This window comes from Mya arenaria, chromosome 1, assembly GCF_026914265.1.
Source record: "Mya arenaria isolate MELC-2E11 chromosome 1, ASM2691426v1".
Taxonomy (NCBI): Eukaryota; Metazoa; Mollusca; class Bivalvia; order Myida; family Myidae; genus Mya; species Mya arenaria.
In genome coordinates this window covers 3,911,523-3,931,155 of record NC_069122.1, presented here as the reverse complement: position 1 = coordinate 3,931,155, position 19,633 = coordinate 3,911,523, and the positions used below count along the sequence as shown (strand labels likewise).

General features: G+C 37.9%; 1 protein-coding gene across 1 annotated transcript; it reads left to right on the top strand.

The window, feature by feature from the left end:
• Positions 1-3,910: 3,910 nt before the first annotated feature.
• On the top strand, positions 3,911-17,999 carry LOC128235443 (uncharacterized). Its single transcript, XM_052950268.1, has 8 exons — positions 3,911-3,971; positions 4,293-4,396; positions 13,040-13,159; positions 14,857-14,934; positions 15,220-15,279; positions 15,687-15,793; positions 17,270-17,455; positions 17,840-17,999. The coding sequence occupies exons 1-8, from the start codon at positions 3,911-3,913 to the stop codon at positions 17,997-17,999; spliced, it is 876 nt and encodes a 291-aa protein (XP_052806228.1).
• The last annotated feature ends 1,634 nt before the right edge of the window (positions 18,000-19,633 follow it).

Genomic DNA, 19,633 nt, shown 5'->3' with positions numbered 1-19,633 from the left:
TATGTGATTTGTAAGCACTCTACAAGCGCAAGTAAATCAAACGTATGTGTCGTTTTGTCAATTAAAATCTGCTATCAAGTTGGCATCAATGGGCGTTTGAGCCTTTGCTCAAACCACTTGATACATCACGTTTTATTCAAAAGAACGCTTGTAATGTGCATGCCTTAGAGCTACTTTAAACGTATATAGTGTCGCTGGAGCCGGAGTTAAAAACACTGTTATATTAGAAAATCAAGCTGCTTTTTGTCCATTTCGAAAGGGTTTTGTTACTCATAATAACGATGAACAAACGAAAACTCCTAAATTCTTAAATAATTTTCGTATGAGATAAACAATAGTTATAAACTACGGTAAGAGACCAGAAAGCAATGCAGGCAATATTGTTGTCAACAAACCAACACATACGGAAACCATTGGATATTGCAGCATACAGACTGCTGGCAAACAGATTAATGGCGACCCGAGGAAACATCAAGCGCCAAGCATCATTAGTCAGCGGAAGCTCGGCGTTATTTAGCTATTTGGGCCTAATGTCATCGGTCCTCGAGCAATTTCATTAACCCATTTGACATTGTGTTTGGCGTGTTCATCTGTAGTTTTTCATGAAGTGTGTAAATTCCGTCAAATCAGTGCCCTTTCCTACAGCGTCATCATTGATTGCTCGTCCCTTCATTGCCAAGGCTTTGTTATTACGTAGGACCGATCCTGCGCCGACAGAGATGGTTCCTGGCAATTTCAATTCCCGTTGTAGCCAATGCTGCAGGCTGAATATATCTTTTTCATGAAAGTTTAGCATTAGAAATATGAGAAATATGCGACCTTCATTTGGGCACGTACAGCGATAATATGACACTGAATATTTGCTTGCCGATCATTTTGTATCTGCTATGAAAGTTCGTCAGTATAAGTATGGAGCTGCTTCAGGAATCTAGGTATTATCTGCACCCCCCCCACACACACACTCACTACATGTCAGAGTTAGCTTTAACTTGTCTTTTTATTTCGTGGTCGGAAAATATCCGCTTGTTGTTACTTCTGCGAATCCGTATGTACGGAACAGTAAGAAATACAGAAGTCAATATCCTTTGCATCCTTAATAATCTCAACTTACGTTCTGATATCCTCGCCTCGCAGACCATCCATAAAACGACGAGATAAATCTTCCCTTCTGGTATGACTAACCCTGAGAGGGTTCGCCTTTCCGTAAAGCTCTTTGAACGCGCCTGAAATTGTTCGGCTCTTTCGACTTCTTTCGGTTTCCTCTAAGCGAATACAGCTTCATATGCCTCTGAAGTTTCGATTACACTAAATCTGTAGCTAATGTCGTTGACGAGTTTCTTGCAGGTATCGCGGAGTGTGTAACGTCTTTGTTAAGTTAAAACTATATCAGCTACTTGGTTTGGGATATTTTGAAGTATGTTTTCTAATTTGCATTCGTCGATCCAGTAAATATCTCGGAGAGGGGCTCAAATAATTGTATCCGTACTTTTCCAGTTAAAGGGGAGTACCTTTTTGTATTTTTGTTATTTTTGGGAGGAGACTGGGATTGTGTTTCGGATCTAGCGTGTCGAAGCATAGGGGTATCACAACCGGCTCCAAGCTCCCCCCACCCCTCCCCCCAAAAAATATAAAAAAATATATGAAAAAAGTTTTTAAATATGCCCAAAATGCATCATTTCGAACAATATATTTCCAAACAAAATGGGGGTGTGAGTATTCCTAAACCGCGCTGCCAACACTTTAAAACAAATAAATATCGATTCTGAGGAAGGGGCGCAAGTCAAAAGGTTATGCGCTTAAGTAACGCCCCCTCTAACGTCAAGTCCTGGATCTGCCCTTGCTATTATTGTTATCCAATGAGCTCAAAAACAACTCGGATGTATATGGACGGTTTACAATGTCTGAAATCTTTACATTTAACTGCGCTGCAAGTAGCTCAAGCAGTAATTTCAATTAAGAAGTTAATTACTTGGAATCTTAATTGTTGATGCAATAATAAACTTCACCGGCAATCATTTTAGCTTAGTAATGTAAAATACTCACTAAAACACAACATTCAAGTACTACTATTATAATAATTTATCATTTTATTAACTACTTCTACTGATGCATCGGCATATTTCCGAGGCCGTTTTCGATGGAAAATGGACGAGGTGTTCCGAATGGATAAAACCAATCGCTGACGAGCGGATCGCATTTGTTAAAGGTAGGTTACCGACATTGTATGTTAAAGCAAGGCAATTGATAGAATATGCTAAAAGAAGGTTACCAAGAATATAATGATGTTCGAGGAATGTTTGTGACAATATAAGTTAAAGGAAGCTTACTGGCAGTTTATGATAATGGTTACCGTTCATTGGCGGCTCCAGTATTTGACGTTTGAGGGGCGTAACTTAGGGGTGTCAAATGCGTAGCTGACTGTACGCAAATACGCAGATGCAGTAATGCAATTTTGACAGGTGGAAGCTTTTGTCATACCAAAAACCCGATTTTTTAATAGAACCCGAAGGGTGTAGGGGTTGAAGCGGTTAGGCATCGACCTGCGTAATCTCAAATTGGCCCTAGCTACGCCGCGTAACCTTTTGACTTGCACTCTCCCTCAGAACAAAACTTTCTGCCAAAAAATTGGCAGGGGGTTGGGGTTACTCTCCTAGAAAGTTTTAAAGGAAGGTTAATGGCAATATATGTTTAAGGGGGGTTACTGTCAATATGCGTTTCTTTATAACTAAAGCATATGAACGTCTCAAGTTTTTCCCTAAGCAATGAGCTAGGTGATAGAGTATATTAATAACAACTATTTCGAAACTATTTATCATTTAGCACAAAAAACAATCCCTATAGGAAAAATGTTGACTGCTTCCCTCAGCTTCATTAAGTATTAATAAGTATCAAAATGTTTACTCAGAACAGCGTGCAGTAGCCACATACAATGAGAAGCAATCTAGTTCAAACAGCAAAATTGATTAAAACACTTTATTCTTCAATTATTAGACATACAAACAGTGCACAGTCAATGTGTTGGCGATAGTTCATTGTGAAAGGATTAGAACTCAAGGGTGTATGATGATATTAGCATTCTTTGTCGTATAAAATAATTATTTTAAGAAATTTTGAACAATTTTATGTCGTCATATACTTAAAAGAATAGCGTTTACTTATTTCACTGAACGGAATTTCTGAAAGGTACCAGTAATTATTTTTTTTTTCCTTTGCTCTGTGAACATTGATCACAGCAAGGGTCAGTGTGTTTGTACTAATTTGTTTGCTAATTAATACTTCGAAAATATTGAAATTATATCGAACTTTGACATGACCTGATCATTTGTGTATTGATAGTAAAGGAATAGTATTTTCGCTGTTGTAAAGCTTTGACATTTTCAGGATTTTGAGAACGGCGAAGGAACATGGACGAGAAAATGAATGGAAACAACTCGGAAATCAACAAATTCCATAGAAAGTTACTTTTATTACCAAGTGAATTATATTGGTTCAAATAAAGATGCTATTAATACGTTTCGTTCTTGGAAAAACGCAGACAAATAATACAAACTACACTTGAAACTTTAACTATAGTTACTCACAGCCAATTGTATAAATCTGGTTAATTTTTTGATTAGTCAAAGTTATTAATTGATTGGCCAATATTTATCTAATAATTATTTTTAACCCATCTAACTCTATTAAAGCTGTAGAATAGTCGAATAACTATAAGTTGTGGGCAGTTTATACAAGTTCTTAGACAATTGGTTGTTTTCAAGTAGTACTCGGTAAGAAACATATGACTGGACTCGGTAAGAAACATGACTGGACTCGGTAAGAAACATGACTGGATTCGGTAAGAAACATGACTGGACTCGGTAAGAAACATGACTGGACTCGGTAAGAAACATGACTGGACTCGGTAAGAAACATGACTGGACTCGGTAAGAAACATATGACTGGACTCGGTAAGAAACATATGACTGGACTCGGTAAGAAACATGACTGGACTCGGTAAGAAACATATGACTGGACTCGGTAAGAAACATGACTGGACTCGGTAAGAAACATGACTGGACTCGGTAAGAAACATATGACTGGACTCGGTAAGAAACATGACTGGACTCGGTAAGAAACATATGACTGGACTCGGTAAGAAACATGACTGGACTCGGTAAGAAACATGACTGGACTCGGTAAGAAACATGACTGGACTCGGTAAGAAACATGACTGGAATGGAAATTAGTTCATGGCTTCAATATTCTTCTAACGTGCTACCACCGTCACCAACGTCGTTGTTTGTCCATTCCAGAACCCCCGATATTCACCAAGAACGGTCGGAACACCCTGGATTCCCGGAAGATGTCAACAACCAGGCAAATCTACCGGACGCCCTTCCCCTCACAGAGAAAAAAGGTCGGCCAGATTATGAAACTTGAGTGTATTTAAATAATTATGTTATACGAAGGACTTTTTTTTAGTTTTGGGGTCCGAATCAAACAAAGTTACATAATAATATAGGGTTAATACACCTTTTTGAGGTTGTTACCATCTGCAAAGGTCCGCAAAATGGTTAGCAGCTCGAGTGCGTAGCACGAGGGTTGTAAACTATTTTAAGGGCCTTTGCAGATGGTACCGACCGAAAAAAGGGTGTAATATCGCTATTATTACATAAAATACACACCATGAGAAACGTGTGTGATTAAATAAGCTGTTAAATATCACGAACATGCAAAAACAGTTAGTTCAAAATAACCTCCATAACAGGTGCTTGTGTGACGTCATGTGAGATTTCATTGAAAAAGTTTTACATTAAGCTCGATATTAGGGCCGCAACAGAACTCGGCAGTTGCATTTTTGTTTTAGGCGCCATTTTTTGCAGCGCACTCGGGCTGTAAACCATTTTGCGGGCCTTTGCAGATGGTAACGACCTCAAAAAGGTGTATTAACCCTATAATAATGCAGCTTTAATAAGCCATGGTCAAAAGTTGGTCTTAAATACATGTTCATAGCTATAATTACCCAGTCGGATTGCATGATGATAATTAATAATAACACGTAGTGTTCTAGACAGATGCATGCTTATACACAAAACGAGACGCGATACTGGTGCTCAAAATGCGATATATTAATATATATTATACCTCACATAATTTGTCCCTTCTGTATATATATAATCTCAATCGGTCCGTATATCATTGTATTTTGATGAAAATCTAGTTTTATGACGTCAGCGGTCCATATTATATTTTTGGCCGGTCCAGACCTCGCCAAAAATATAATATGGACCGGGGACGTCATACAATTGGTTAGTGCGGCTTGCTATTTTCACAACGGCAAAAAACTTGTCGCAAGTAAACATTATCATGTTCGTTAAATAAAACACATTTAAATCGCTTTAAAAATATTGTTTGGTATAATATGGTGTTCGGTATAATATAAGAAATATAACACACCACTTCGAGCCATATGGCATTATAAGGACCGGTCAGTCAGCCCCCGAAGGTGAATGGACCTCGGCTAACGCCTCGGTCCATATACACCTTTGGTGGCTGACTGGCCGGTCCTTATAATGTCATATGATCCTCAGTGGTGTGTAATATTTCTTAATTAGTACTACCTCTTCTATGATGCGCCTCTATTGATAAGTCCATATGTTAATGCACTGTAACTATTTTTAACGAACGAGACTGCAGTTAAGAAGACAAAACAGCGGTTCAATTCTCTAAGGAAATACTTTCCATTCATGAAAAGCAAACGTTCCTGAATCATTAGTAAATATCGTAAAATCTTAGATAAACATAGATGTTTAAAAAGCAGCACTCAACACTTTGTATAAGGCGTAAATGGGATCGGACGAAATGTAGTTTTCAGTACATGGTGCTTTATATTCACTCTCGGATAAGGAAAAGGATTATAACTTTAATCATTATTTCACCCGACTTTAGATCCAGATTCAAAATATCAATCTATGTCTACCAAGGGCTGGTGTTACATCCCCAGAGACTATGTTTACTCACGTCTCGAGTCTGAGCATGATGAGTCTGAATCTGTATTTATAGATAAATTATATGAAGGTTCATGTTCGGACTTTAGACCTCGTTTAATATGGGCCCTGGCAAGATAACCACATACATGGGAAAATGTTAATGGTACAATTCAATTCAAACAGCGTTTATAAGCTCATACCATAATGTATGGCAAATGAGGTATAGGTATAATACATGTAAAGAAACTACACGGACACGCCCAGCAGACAGAATCTTACATAATCAAGATCTGAGCTGATGAAGCTTTCATAGATGTGAGCTGGTCAAGTTATATTAATAGATGTGAGCTGTTTAAGCTCTGTTAGTAGATGTGAGCTGATTAAGCTCTGTTAATAGATGTGAACTGATTAAGCTCTGTTAGTAGATGTGAGCTGTTTAAGCTCTGTTAGTAGATGTGAACTGATTAAGCTCTGTTAACAGATGTGAGCTGATTATGGTATGTTTATAGATGTGAGCTTATTAAGGTATGTTTATAGATGTGAAATGAGTAAAGTATGTTAACAGATGTGAGCTGATTAAGGTATGTTTATAGATGTGAGCTGATTATGGTATGTTTATAGATGTGAGCTGATTATGGTATGTTTATAGATGTGAGCTGATTATGGTATGTTTATAGATGTGAGCTGATTAAGGTATGTTTATAGATGTGAGCTGATTATGGTGGTATGTTTATAGATGTGAGCTGATTAAGGTATGTTTATAGATGTGAGCTGAGTAAGGTATGTTTATAGATGTGAGCTGATTATGGTATGTTTATAGATGTGAGCTGACTATGGTATGTTTATAGATGTGAGCTGAGTAAGGTATGTTTATAGATGTGAGCTGATTAAGGTATGTTTATAGATGTGAGCTGATTATGGTATGTTTATAGATGTGAGCTGATTAAGGTATGTTTATAGATGTGAGCTGAGTAAGGTATGTTTATAGATGTGAGCTGATTATGGTATGTTTATAGATGTGAGCTGATTATGGTATGTTTATAGATGTGAGCTGATTATGGTATGTTTATAGATGTGAGCTGATTATGGTATGTTTATAGATGAGAGCTGATTAAGGTATGTTTATAGATGTGAGCTGATTAAGGTATGTTTATATATGTGAGCTGATTAAGGTATGTTTATAGATGTGAGCTGAGTAAGGTATGTTTATAGATGTGAGCTGATTAAGGTATGTTTATAGATGTGAGCTCAGTAAGGTATGTTTATAGATGTGAGCTGATTAAGGTATGTTTATAGATGTGAGCTGATTATGGTATGTTTATAGATGTGAGCTGATTAAGGTATGTTTATAGATGTGAGCTGAGTAAGGTATGTTTATAGATGTGAGCTGATTATGGTATGTTTATAGATGTGAGCTGATTATGGTATGTTTATAGATGAGAGCAGAGTAAGGTATATTTTTAGATGTGAGCTGAGTAAGGTATGTTTATAGATGTGAGCTGATTAAGGTATGTTTATAGATGTGAGCTGATTATGGTATGTTTATAGATGAGAGCTGATTATGGTATGTTTATAGATGAGAGCTGAGTAAGGTATGTTTATAGATGTGAGCTGAGTAAGGTATGTTTATAGATGTGAGCTGAGTAAGGTATGTTTATAGATGTGAGCTGAGTAAGGTATGTTTATAGATGTGAGCTGAGTAAGGTATGTTTATAGATGAGAGCTGATTAAGGTATGTTTATAGATGTGAGTTGATTAAGGTATGTTTATAGATGTGAGTTGATTAAGGTATGTTTATAGATGTGAGTTGATAATGGTATGTTTATAGATGTGAGCTGATTAAGGTATGTTTATAGATGTGAGTTGATTAAGGTATGTTTATAGATGTGAGTTGATTAAGGTATGTTTATAGATGTGAGCTGAGTAAGGTATGTTTATAGATGTGAGCTGATTAAGGTATGTGTATAGATGTGAGTTGATTAAGGTATGTTTATAGATGTGAACTGAGTAAGGTATGTTTATAGATGTGAGCTTATTAAGCTCTGCTAATGGATGTGAGCTGATTAAGGTATGTTAACAGATGTGAGCTGATTTAGGTATGTTTATAGATGTGAGCTGAGAAAGGTATGTTTATAGATGTGAGCTGATTAAGGTATGTTTATAGATGTGAGTTGATTAAGGTATGTTTATAGATGTGAGCTGATTAAGGTATGTTTATAGATGTGAGCTGATTAAGGTATGTTTATAGATGTGAGCTGAGTAAGGTATGTTTATAGATGTGAGCTGAGTAAGGTATGTTTATAGATGTGAGCTGATTAAGGTATGTTTATAGATGTGAGCTGAACAAGGTATGTTAACAGATGTAAGCTGATTATGGTATGTTTATAGATGTGAGCTGAGTAAGGTATGTTTATAGATGTGAGCTGAGTAAGGTATGTTTATAGATGTGAGCTGATTAAGGTATGTTAACAGATGTGAGCTGATTAAGGTATGTTTATAGATGTGAGCTGAGTAATGTATGTTTATAGATGTGAGCTGATTAAGGTACGTTTATAGATGTGAGCTGAGTAAGGTATGTTTATAGATGTGAGCTGATTAAGGTATGTTTATAGATGTGAGCTGAGTAAGGTATGTTTATAGATGTGAGCTGAGAAAGGTATTTTTATAGATGAGAGCTGATTAAGGTATGTTAATAGATGTGAGCTGAGTAAGGTATGTTTATAGATGTGAGCTGAGTAAGGTATGTTTATAGATGTGAGCTGATTATGGTATGTTTATAGATGTGAGCTGATTATTGTATGTTTATAGATGTGAGCTGATTAAGGTATGTTTATAGATGTGAGCTGAGTAAGGTATGTTTATAGATGTGAGCTGATTAAGGTATGTTAACAGATGTGAGCTGATTATGGTATGTTTATAGATGTGAGCTGAGTAAGGTATGTTTATAGATGTGAGCTGAGTAAGGTATGTTTATATATGAGAGCTGATTAAGGTATGTTTATAGATGTGAGCTGATTAAGGTATGTTAATAGATGTGAGCTGAGTAAAGTATGTTTATAGATGTGAGCTGAGTAAGGTATGTTTATAGATGTGAGCTGATTAAGCTATGTTTATAGATGTGAGCTGATTAAGGTATGTTTATAGATGTGAGCTGATTGAGGTATGTTTAAAGATGTGAGCTGATTAAGGTATGTTGATAGATGTGAGCTGAGTAAGCTCTGCAAATGGATGTGAGCTGAGTAAGGTATGTTTATAGATGTGAGCTGATTAAGCTCTGCTAATGGATGTGAGCTGAGTAAGTTATGTTAGCAGATGTGAGCTGAGTAAGGTATGTTAACAGATGTGAGCTGATTAAGGTATGTTTATAGATGTGAGCTTATTAAGCTTTGTTAATATATGTGAGCTGATTAAGCTCGGCTAATAGATGTTAGCTTATTAAGCTTTTTTAATATATGTGAGCTGATTAAGTTCGGCTAATAGATGTTAGCTAATTAAGCTCTGCAAACAGATGTGAGCTGATTAAGCTTTGCTAACAGATGTGAGCTGATTAAGTTCGACTAATAGATGTGAGATTATTAAGCTCTGATAATATATGTAAGTTGATTAAGCTCTGTTAACATATGTGAGCTGTTTAAGATCTGTTGACAGATGCGGGCTGTTTAAGCTCTGTTAACAGATGTGAGTTGTTTAAGCTCTGTTAACAGATGTGAGCTTATTAAGCTATGTTAACAGATGTGGACTGTTTAAGCTCTGTTAACAGATGTGAGCTTATCAAGCTCTGTTAAAAGATGTGGGCTGTTTAAGCTCTGTTAACAGATGTGAGCTTATTAAGCTCTGTTAACAGATGTGGGCTGTTTAAGCTCTGTTAACAGATGTGAGCATATTAAGCTCTGTTAACAGATGTGGGCTGTTTAAGCTCTGTTGCCAGATGTGAGCTTATTAAGCTCTGTTAACAGATGTGAGCTATTTAAGATCTGTTAACAGATGTGAGCTGTTTAGGCTCTATTAACAGATGTGGGCTGTTTAAGATATGTTGACAGATGCGATCTGTTTAAGCACTGTTAACAGATGTGAGCTATTTAGGCTCTGTTAACAGATGTGAGCTGTTTAGGCTCTATTAACAGATGTGGGCTTTTTAAGCTCTGTTAAAAGATGTTAGCTGTTTCAGCTCTTTTTACAGATGTGAGCTGCTTAAACTAAGACAAAAATATGCTTTTAGATACCGTCTTGATTTATTACAAAAATGTCTCTTTATTTTCACAATTACCATGTCCATACACTTGATATATTTAATATGATCTCACATATGTTCAGACGATGTACTTTCGTATAAGCCTTAATAATCGTCTGTTCTATTCTGTCCATCTTTAATCAATGTTTCAGTATATTTGAACTGACTAATCTTACTCTAACAAACAAGGCAAATAGCTGATTTTATTCAATACATTTTAATTTCAACAAACTTATCAAATTTGATAACATGAAGTAAATACACAATTTCATGAATCGCACAGGGAACTTACAAAAATTTAGAGTTCTTTAGTTGATATATCAATGGAATCTTACTTTATTTTGCTTTCGTGTGTGTTATATTGTTGTTATTGTTAACATAAAGGACCTCATTTCAGTGTAAGTGTTTGTTGCCATTTGTTTCACCTTAAAAAACCTGGATTTTGCTGCGTTACTTTCTGCATCTGATTGTTTTTATATATATGAATACGCAAGGTCCACGGTCCATTAAGATATTGTTTATACAACTACTCGATCATATATATGTACATGTATATACATGTAGTCGTTTCTTTGATGGGTCTATAATTAAACACTAAAAAAATACATGAAAACGCGTATATATCCCTTTAAAATGATACCAAAAAATATGAAGCCATCAGACGACCACATACAGCATTAATTGTTAATAGTTATGTAGTTCAAATGACAAGCTTATTTGTACATCGAACATCATAGATCGTGCCAACAATCATTTGATACCGTTATTGACCTGTTGACTTCATTTGATTTGAACTGCAATTACATTATCAACGCAAAGATAATATATGCTCGCATTGTTTTTGCAGCCCCTTGCTCTCAATGCAGTACATTTATATGCTCGTATTGTTTTTGCAGCCCCTTGCTCACAATGCAGTATATGCTCACATTGTTTTTGCAGCCCCTTGCTCACTATGCAGTATATGCTCACATTGTTTTTGCAGCCCCTTGCTCACTATGCAGTATATGCTCGCATTGTTTTTGCAGCCCCTTGCTCACTATGCAGTATATGCTCACATTGTTTTTGCAGCCCCTTGCTCACAATGCAGTATATGCTCGTATTGTTTTTGCAGCCCCTTGCTCACAATGCAGTATATGCTCACATTGTTTTTGCAGCCCCTTGCTCACTATGCAGTATATGCTCACATTGTTTTTGCAGCCCCTTGCTCACTATGCATTATATGCTCGTATTGTTTTTGCAGCCCCTTGCTCACTATGCAGTATATGCTCACATTGTTTTTGCAGCCCCTTGCTCACTATGCAGTATATGCTCACATTGTTTTTGCAGCCCCTTGCTCACTATGCAGTATATGCTCGCATTGTTTTTGCAGCCCCTTGTTCACTACGCAGTATATGGTCGTAATGATATGCAGCACCCCCCCCCCTCCCCTCGCTCATTATGCAGTACATGATCGCATTGTTTTTGCAGCCCTTTGTTCACTACGCAGTATATGCTCGGATTGTTTTGCAGCCCCACCCCCCGCTCATTATGCAGTATATGCTCACATTGTTTTTGAAGCCCCTTGTTCACTGCGCAGTAATATCTCGTAATGGTATGCAGCCCCCCGCTCATTATGCAGTATATGCTCGTATTGATTTTGAAGCCCCCCCCCCGCTCATTATGCAGTATATGCTCGCATTAATTTTGCAGCCCCTTGTTCACTACGCAGTATATACTCGTAATGCTATGCAGCCCCCCCCCCCCCTCCCCGCTCATTATGCAGTATATGCTCGCATTGTTTTGCAGCCCCTTGCTCACAATGCAGTATATGCTCGTAATGGTATGCAGCTCCCCTCCCCGCTGATTATGCAGTATATGCTCGCATTGTTTTGCAGCCTCTTGCTCACAATGCAGTATATGCTCGTATTGCTTTTTGCAGCCCCCTGCTCACAATGCAGTACATACTCGTATTGTTTTTGCAGCCCCCTGCTCACTATGCAGTACATACTCGTCTTGTTTTTGCAGCCCCCTGCTCACTATGCAGTACATACTCGTATTGTTTTTGCAGCCCCCTGCTCACAATGCAGTACATACTCGTATTGTTTTTGCAGCCCCCTGCTCACAATGCACTACATACTCGTATTGTTTTTTGCAGCCACCTGCTCACAATGCAGTATATACTCGTCTTGTTTTTGCAGCCACCTGCTCACAATACAGTACATACTCGTCTTGTTTTTGCAGCCCCCTGCTCACAATGTAGTATATACTCGTCTTGTTTTTGCAGCCACCTGCTCACAATGCAGTACATACTCGTATTGTTTTGCAGCCGCCTGCTCACAATGCAGACGCGTATTGCCCACAATGCAGTATGTACTCGTATTGTTTTTGCAGCCCCCTGCTTACAATGCAGTATGTACTCGTATTGTTTTTGCAGCCCCCTGCTCACAATGCAATATGTACTCGTATTGTTTTTGCAGCCCCCTTCTCACAATGCAGTACATGCTCGTATTGTTTTTGCAGCCCCTGCTCACAATGCAGTACATACTCGTATTGTTTTTGCAGCCCCCTGCTCACAATGCAGTACATACTCGTATTGTTTTGCAGCCCGCTGCTCACAATGCAGTATGTGCTCGTATTATTTTTGCAGCCCCCTGCTCACAATGCAGTATATACTCGTATTGTTTTTGCAGCCCCCTGCTCACAATGCAGTATATACTCGTATTGTTACTGCAGCCCCCTGCTCACAATGCAGTATATACTCGTATTGTTTTTGCAGCCACCTGCTCACAATGCAGTACATGCTCGTATTGTTTTTGCAGCCAACTGCTCACAATGCAGTATATACTCGTCTTTTTTGCAGCCCCCTGCTCACTACGCATTCCATTATGACGAGGATTTGAAGGGCTGGCGAGAGAGAGACAAGCCCACGGCAACAACTCGATGGAATAAAGCCAAGGGTGCTGTCAGGGTCGGTAACTACGTAAGTAACAAAACTATGGATTGTAACTCTGTTTTTTAGGACTAATAATCGTTATGGTAAATGTTAGAGAGGCACAGTTACTTGCACCTCTCGATGGGCTAATTGTACAAGGGGGCTTCAGGGTCAGCAACAACGCTAACACTAGGTGTAAGGAGTTTAAGAAAGTAATATTTTTATGTGCCACATTGAGGAAGATCTGAGCTTTTGTTGGAAGAAATTTAACTCAACTGGAACTCAATGCAAATAAAATTAACGGCACGCTGCGTGTGTCGACTTTGTGTATACCATGTTAGAGGGGCGTTTACCTAGTATATATCACTGGCAACGTGCTGATGTGAATATCGTAGCAGTATGACATGTATGTATCACAGACTGAAGGTAGAGAGACCAAAACGTCATTGCACAATTAGATGAAAAACCTAAGAAAGTCAGAAATTAGGCAGATACCATCTAAGTAACCGGGTTCATCACAACTTTATGCTGAAACAAACCAAAGAAAGAAGATAGACGATCAACAAATACATAATAAATAATATTATGCAGAAGAGAACCCAAGGATGAGTATTTCTAGCACACTGGATAGGCATTTCCGGTGACGTCAGCCGTGCTGGAAAACCCCCATAGTCAGATGAGACACGCGCTGTGACGTAATACTTATTATTTCTTTTATTATATACTTTAAGTAACCATAATTATGAGATTTCAATAGATGAGTTTCATAAACATTTACTTTGCAAAAATATATCTTCGCAACAAATCGAAATAACCCTTCAAAGACTAGATATCGAAGGAACTTATTGACGTTGACGTTGACAGTGAATAAAAATTACTGCGCGTCATGACGTCAGTAAACGTTATCGCACGCGCTTTTTGGCGAAATGTACAAAAATCAGTTTCTTCACACAAAAAATAATTAAGGTATGCTAGAAAAAATATTTATCATGTGTATCCGTTCCGGATAGAAAAATCCGACCCGAGGGCACCTTCGTTGCATGGAAACGAGGCTTGCCGAGTCTTGTTGAGTCTGCCAGCAAATACCAGGCAAGCCTCGTTACCTGTCAACGCAGGTGCCCTCGGGTCGGATTTTTCTATCCGGAACGGAAACACATGACAGATATTGTTAATCCGGAACGGGAACACATGACAGATATCGCAATAGTATAGATATATGCAATAATACAATGCAAACTACACTGACATGATCAGTAGTATTCACATCAAACATAATAAAACAATGAACACTGTTAAAAGCACAAGGTTTAGTTAAAACTTTTTACACCGATTGTGAAATAAGTTATTACAACATTATATTTAAACACTCTCCTTGACACAATGTTACACAAGAGTGTGGTCCTGTGTAGTTGGAGAAATCGGAGTACCCGGAGGAAACCCACTTTTCCGTCATGGTATCCACAAATTAAACTCACCATAGGCACAAGGTAACAATCTACACGACACGAAACGAGATATACAAACGTACAAGCAGACCACAATCGCATCAGAATAGCCTCATCAATAAATGATGTGTCCACCGCATCAAAACACTGGACAGAACAAAATGGCTAGGTAGGTGGCACCAACTGCCTAATTATATGTAACAGTAATAAAAGCTGTTCTGTTATTTATCAGTAACGCGTTTGAGAAAATAAAACTCTATTAATTAATCCATGATGTGTGATATACTTGTAACATTTCAGTTTATTGGTATCCGGAAGAAGCCCGACACAGTTCTCAACATTGATGTGAAGAAGCTGGTCAACGCCACGAAACTACAGGTGGACTGCTAGAGTTGTACCAAATACGTTTTATGAATTTTAATTTATTGCATGTTTTAAACGAAAGATATGTTTATCTTTATTAAGATTTATGAATTGGTGTTTGAGAAATATATTTAGACTTCGACGGGAATTAAGAGAAACTAAGATCGTAATACAGCTTTATACATGCTCATTTCAAAAGAAGTATCTTTGATATCTTTAATAGAAGCTAAACGTTCAGATAATACCCCAACCATTTGTCTCTAGACTTTGTTTTACATCTTAATGTCGTATATGTTTCAGCGAGAGCAGCAGTTGACGGACCGCAGCATGGGCGACGGAATGGAGCCGGAAACCATCGTGGTAGGGATTTGTATGTAGGGTTGGTGTTCGATAAAGATGGACTTAATATTAAAAAGTCTAGAAACACACAAACACGTTATGCCTTATAACTTTTTATATCTAAACGTTTCGGTGTAGCGGCTTTATCAGTAAATGCAATCAGTCATTTAAAGGAGGGACGTCAACGTCACACATTGTTTAATGACGGCTACGCGTTTAGCGGCAACACAAATGAGGTTGATAGAAACAGAAATATGATAAAGCCACTTACATATGCACAATGAAGTATAATGAATTATAACATCATGGACAGTGGCCTCAACTGACAATGACGACATAATAATAACACACCCTTTGCAACTGAGAAGAAGTAAACGGAAGTTCTATTACACTGAAACATTGCTTGATTCGTACAATATCTTTTGCAGCGAACTCTTACAGAACCATCAATTATCCACAAGCCATTCCAGACAGAGGCTAAAAAGTCAGAGGGCTTCTGGAGTTGCCCGGCACCCATAAAAGTCACAAATGAGAGGTAGGTGAAACAATATTTTCCATTCATAAATGAAACTAATGGTCAGTTAAATGTACTTTATGATGAGCACATTCACAAATTACATCCAATTACTAGTAATGCAAACTTGATTCTAGAAATGTGTGAATTGGACCGCTCTTCAAGTCACGGTATCTCTCAGCAATGGGCACATTCTACACATAACCGAATTTTGACTTCACGACGGTGTCCTTATTTCGGGGTAAAGTATCTCTAATTCACAGGGCTAGAACACGATGTTTACCTGATTTAAGTATATGTTATGAACTTAACTGGCCAAATGAATGCATACTCAAAATGGGTCTTGCACCTCAGACAGCGACCATCTTCAACAGGACGTAGAAAGATTGTTGAAAAGGTAAAACAAGTGGGAAATGCCATTTCGTTCAGAATTATGTAGTGCACATGAAGAAGTCGCCAATTACTCACAACTGCAAACTAAAGGACCGCACACGAGACACAGTGTTTAACACAAAGTACCACGGTTTGCACGCGACGCGCAATCACTTCTGTGACACTCATAACAACAATAGAACCAAAACTCTAGGCTTCCTCAGGCGTAACCTCCGTTAGTGAGGAGACCAAAGCTCATGCCCATACAACATTTGGCCGGCCGCACATTGAGTACTGCTCGTCTGGAACACCTTCATCAAAAATTACACTATGATGTTTAAAAGCAGTAATGAATCAGAAAAACATAATCCATAACAGTAGTAGTGTGTCGTCCTTGCTGACACACCTAGGCTGGGAGTCGCTTGTGGCATGTAAGACCAAAGTTTAGCAAACCATGATGTAGAAATCTGTCAACAACGAGGTCGATATCACGGCTTAGAACTATTCTATTCCCACCAACTCCTCTAATGCAAGAAAGTACAGACTCATCTATACAACTATCTCCCAAGTTCTTCTTCTCACGAACCCTCACTGTGTGGAACAAGCTAACATCTGAAATCGTTTTAGACCCCAGACAAAGGCAGGGATTGTCCACTATTTCCATTTAAGGCTAGTGTAAGGCTGTTAATAGCTTTTAGAGGTTCTTAGGGCGGTGTCGGCAGTAACCACCATGACTTCAGAGGCTTAAGTTGTGGAGGTGAACACATAGCTGACTCTAACTTTTCTGTTTTATTCCCCTGTTCATCATCCCCGTACTTCTAACTTTCACCGTCATTTTCCCTAGCGAATAACACCCGATGCATAAACAATTTTGATGTAGATGTAGAAAAACAATTTTATATTAACCCATAATAAGGCAGAGCGAAAACGCCTGTTAGATATGCGAAAAAGTACCAGGTTATATACATACATAATAAAATTATATGAATGCAGTCTTGCAGTCTGTTTACTTAGAGGACTTTCGAGTGGGCCCGGCTTAATACTGAGCATAAGAAGCTTGTTTGGTCAGGTCATATACCTACATTTAGGAATGTGCATACTTAAGAGTCTGTATACTCATTTCAGAGGTAAGTCTTTCGAGTGGGCCCGGCCTAAGACTGAGCGAAAGAAGCTTGTTGAGTCTGCCAGCAAATACCAGGCCATTTACCTACAGGGCCTGTTGAAGGAGAAGGACAGGGAAATTCGCCTCATCACCAACCAGCTGATCAAGTCGAACGCTGAGAATGTCTCTCTACTTCGGGAACTTGAAGGGTTAGTGGTCTCTGTCCTAATTCAAATCACATTAGATTTTTTGATTTACCGATTAATGTAGCATTTAAAGTATTGACCTCGGTAATATTGACTATATGTTATTGGGTTTTTTTAAGATACATACTTTGAGAAGAACCTTGAAAGAACGTAACAATGTTCTTTACAAGGACAGTCTTAGAAAAGACAATTAAAGGAATAAACGTTTCATATCACACTAACAACTTATCTGACAACCGAAATGTAAAAACATATCGAAGCGGGAGCATATGACGGGAATAAAATAAATAATTCATGGACAATAATGGACAAGTGAAATAATTAGGAGTTTGGTGTATATTCATGTCGACTTAAAATAAAGTATTATGCTGAATATCCATGTTGTAGGTACCGTGGAAAGAACTACGACGAGCTCTACCAGGAAAACCTCGTGCTAAAGGAACAGATTGCACGTGCGTGTCGCGAGAACGTCTCTTTGGCCGGGAGCCGCCGGAAGGAACACAACCGCGTGCTGCGTAAATTTGAACGTGCCAGGACAGCAACATGAAAAAGTTCCTAAGGACTCATCAATTTTATTTAAAACTTGAGCGGGATTTTGTTTTAAGTCATAAATTAGTTTTGTATGCACATTTATTTTTTTCATTTCAATAAACTCATTTCAAGTGTGCATTGTTCTTTTTATTTGTACCCGGGTTGTTAAGCATTCGCGACGATGAACACTAATATGTATATGTATAGTCTTCAAGAAATGTCAAATATCGTAGTAATTTTGGTGCAATATAAAACACTATCGAACGACCCAGCTACCTACAACTATACAACAAAGGAGAAGGGAAAGACAATAGAGATCGAACCCTGTGCATGCAAGATATGTTGACTGAGGCATGAAAGACGCGACAGAAAGCTTTTAAAAATTGATAAATAATAGAAATTTAAATGTAAAATAATTAAGTTTATGCCAAACGCCTTCTAAAGAATGGAAAGATAATGTTTTATATATGCTCAATTTTGTCAGAGTAGTCAGTTTCATCAAAGAAAGACCCTGATCTAACGAAAGAAGTGCATTCAGCAGATGCAGAATTAGCGGTTCAGTTTCTGAAACTATGAAAATCACCTGAACATTTAAAACATGTTGGCAAAGTTTTATACATATACATAGCTAAATTATTTTTATTGATGATTAATTGTTAGTATTTGCCTGAAAGTTGTTAAGTTGAAATTATAATTCCAATACACAAAAAAAGAAAACCTAAAACAGATTCCATTGATTATATATTGGCCCTTAATACTACTACCATTTATATACAATCTATTTGAGCACCTGCTACACAAACAATTGACACACTGGCGTTCTTTGCATAATGTACAGCTTCCAAATATACAACAAAACGCCTACCAGAAACACCTCGTCTCAATCACTGCTTCTTTCAACCTACAGGAATCTATCTACGAGAGATTCGAACTATGCTGCCCTACTTGACACTGCTGGAGCTTTTGACAATGTCCCACACAGTGCAATTATTGTTAAAATGAAAGAAATTGGGATAAAAAGAACGTTTCTACACATAGTTGCGAACATGTACAGTGGTGTTAAAGGATACGTTTTGGTAAATGGGATAGCTTCGAGCCACTTCGATGTAAAGCAAGGCATCCGGCAAGGGGGAGTACTTTCCACTTGGAATTATCTCCTCTTTATATGCGATCTCTTGAACAAAGTAAAACCTAGCGGCAACGATTCTACCCTTTATAACAGTATCCATTGCGGTAATCAAATACTTGCAGACGACTGAACACTGTTATATGGAAATGAAACAGCATTAGAAAAGCAATTGCATGTTGTGAAGAACTATACTACGTCGGGATATGACTTCAATGATGACAAAGGCAAAGCAATAATGTTTAGTCCTTACAAACACAATAATGCTACAAATATTAAATTCGGCACTGAATATATAACCAGCACAGGAACAGCAAAGCACGTGGGTATCATACTTGTACACTTAAATGCACCAAAGCAATTGACGTACGAGTCAGAAAAGGACGTGCGTCTCTATTCACAATCCTCGCAATGGAAAAGACCATTGCATTGGTGAAGTTAACCTGATAACACTTAGCCAATTAGTAAAGAAAGTATGTATACCTACAGTATTGTGGGGTGCCGAACTCTGACATGAATATCAG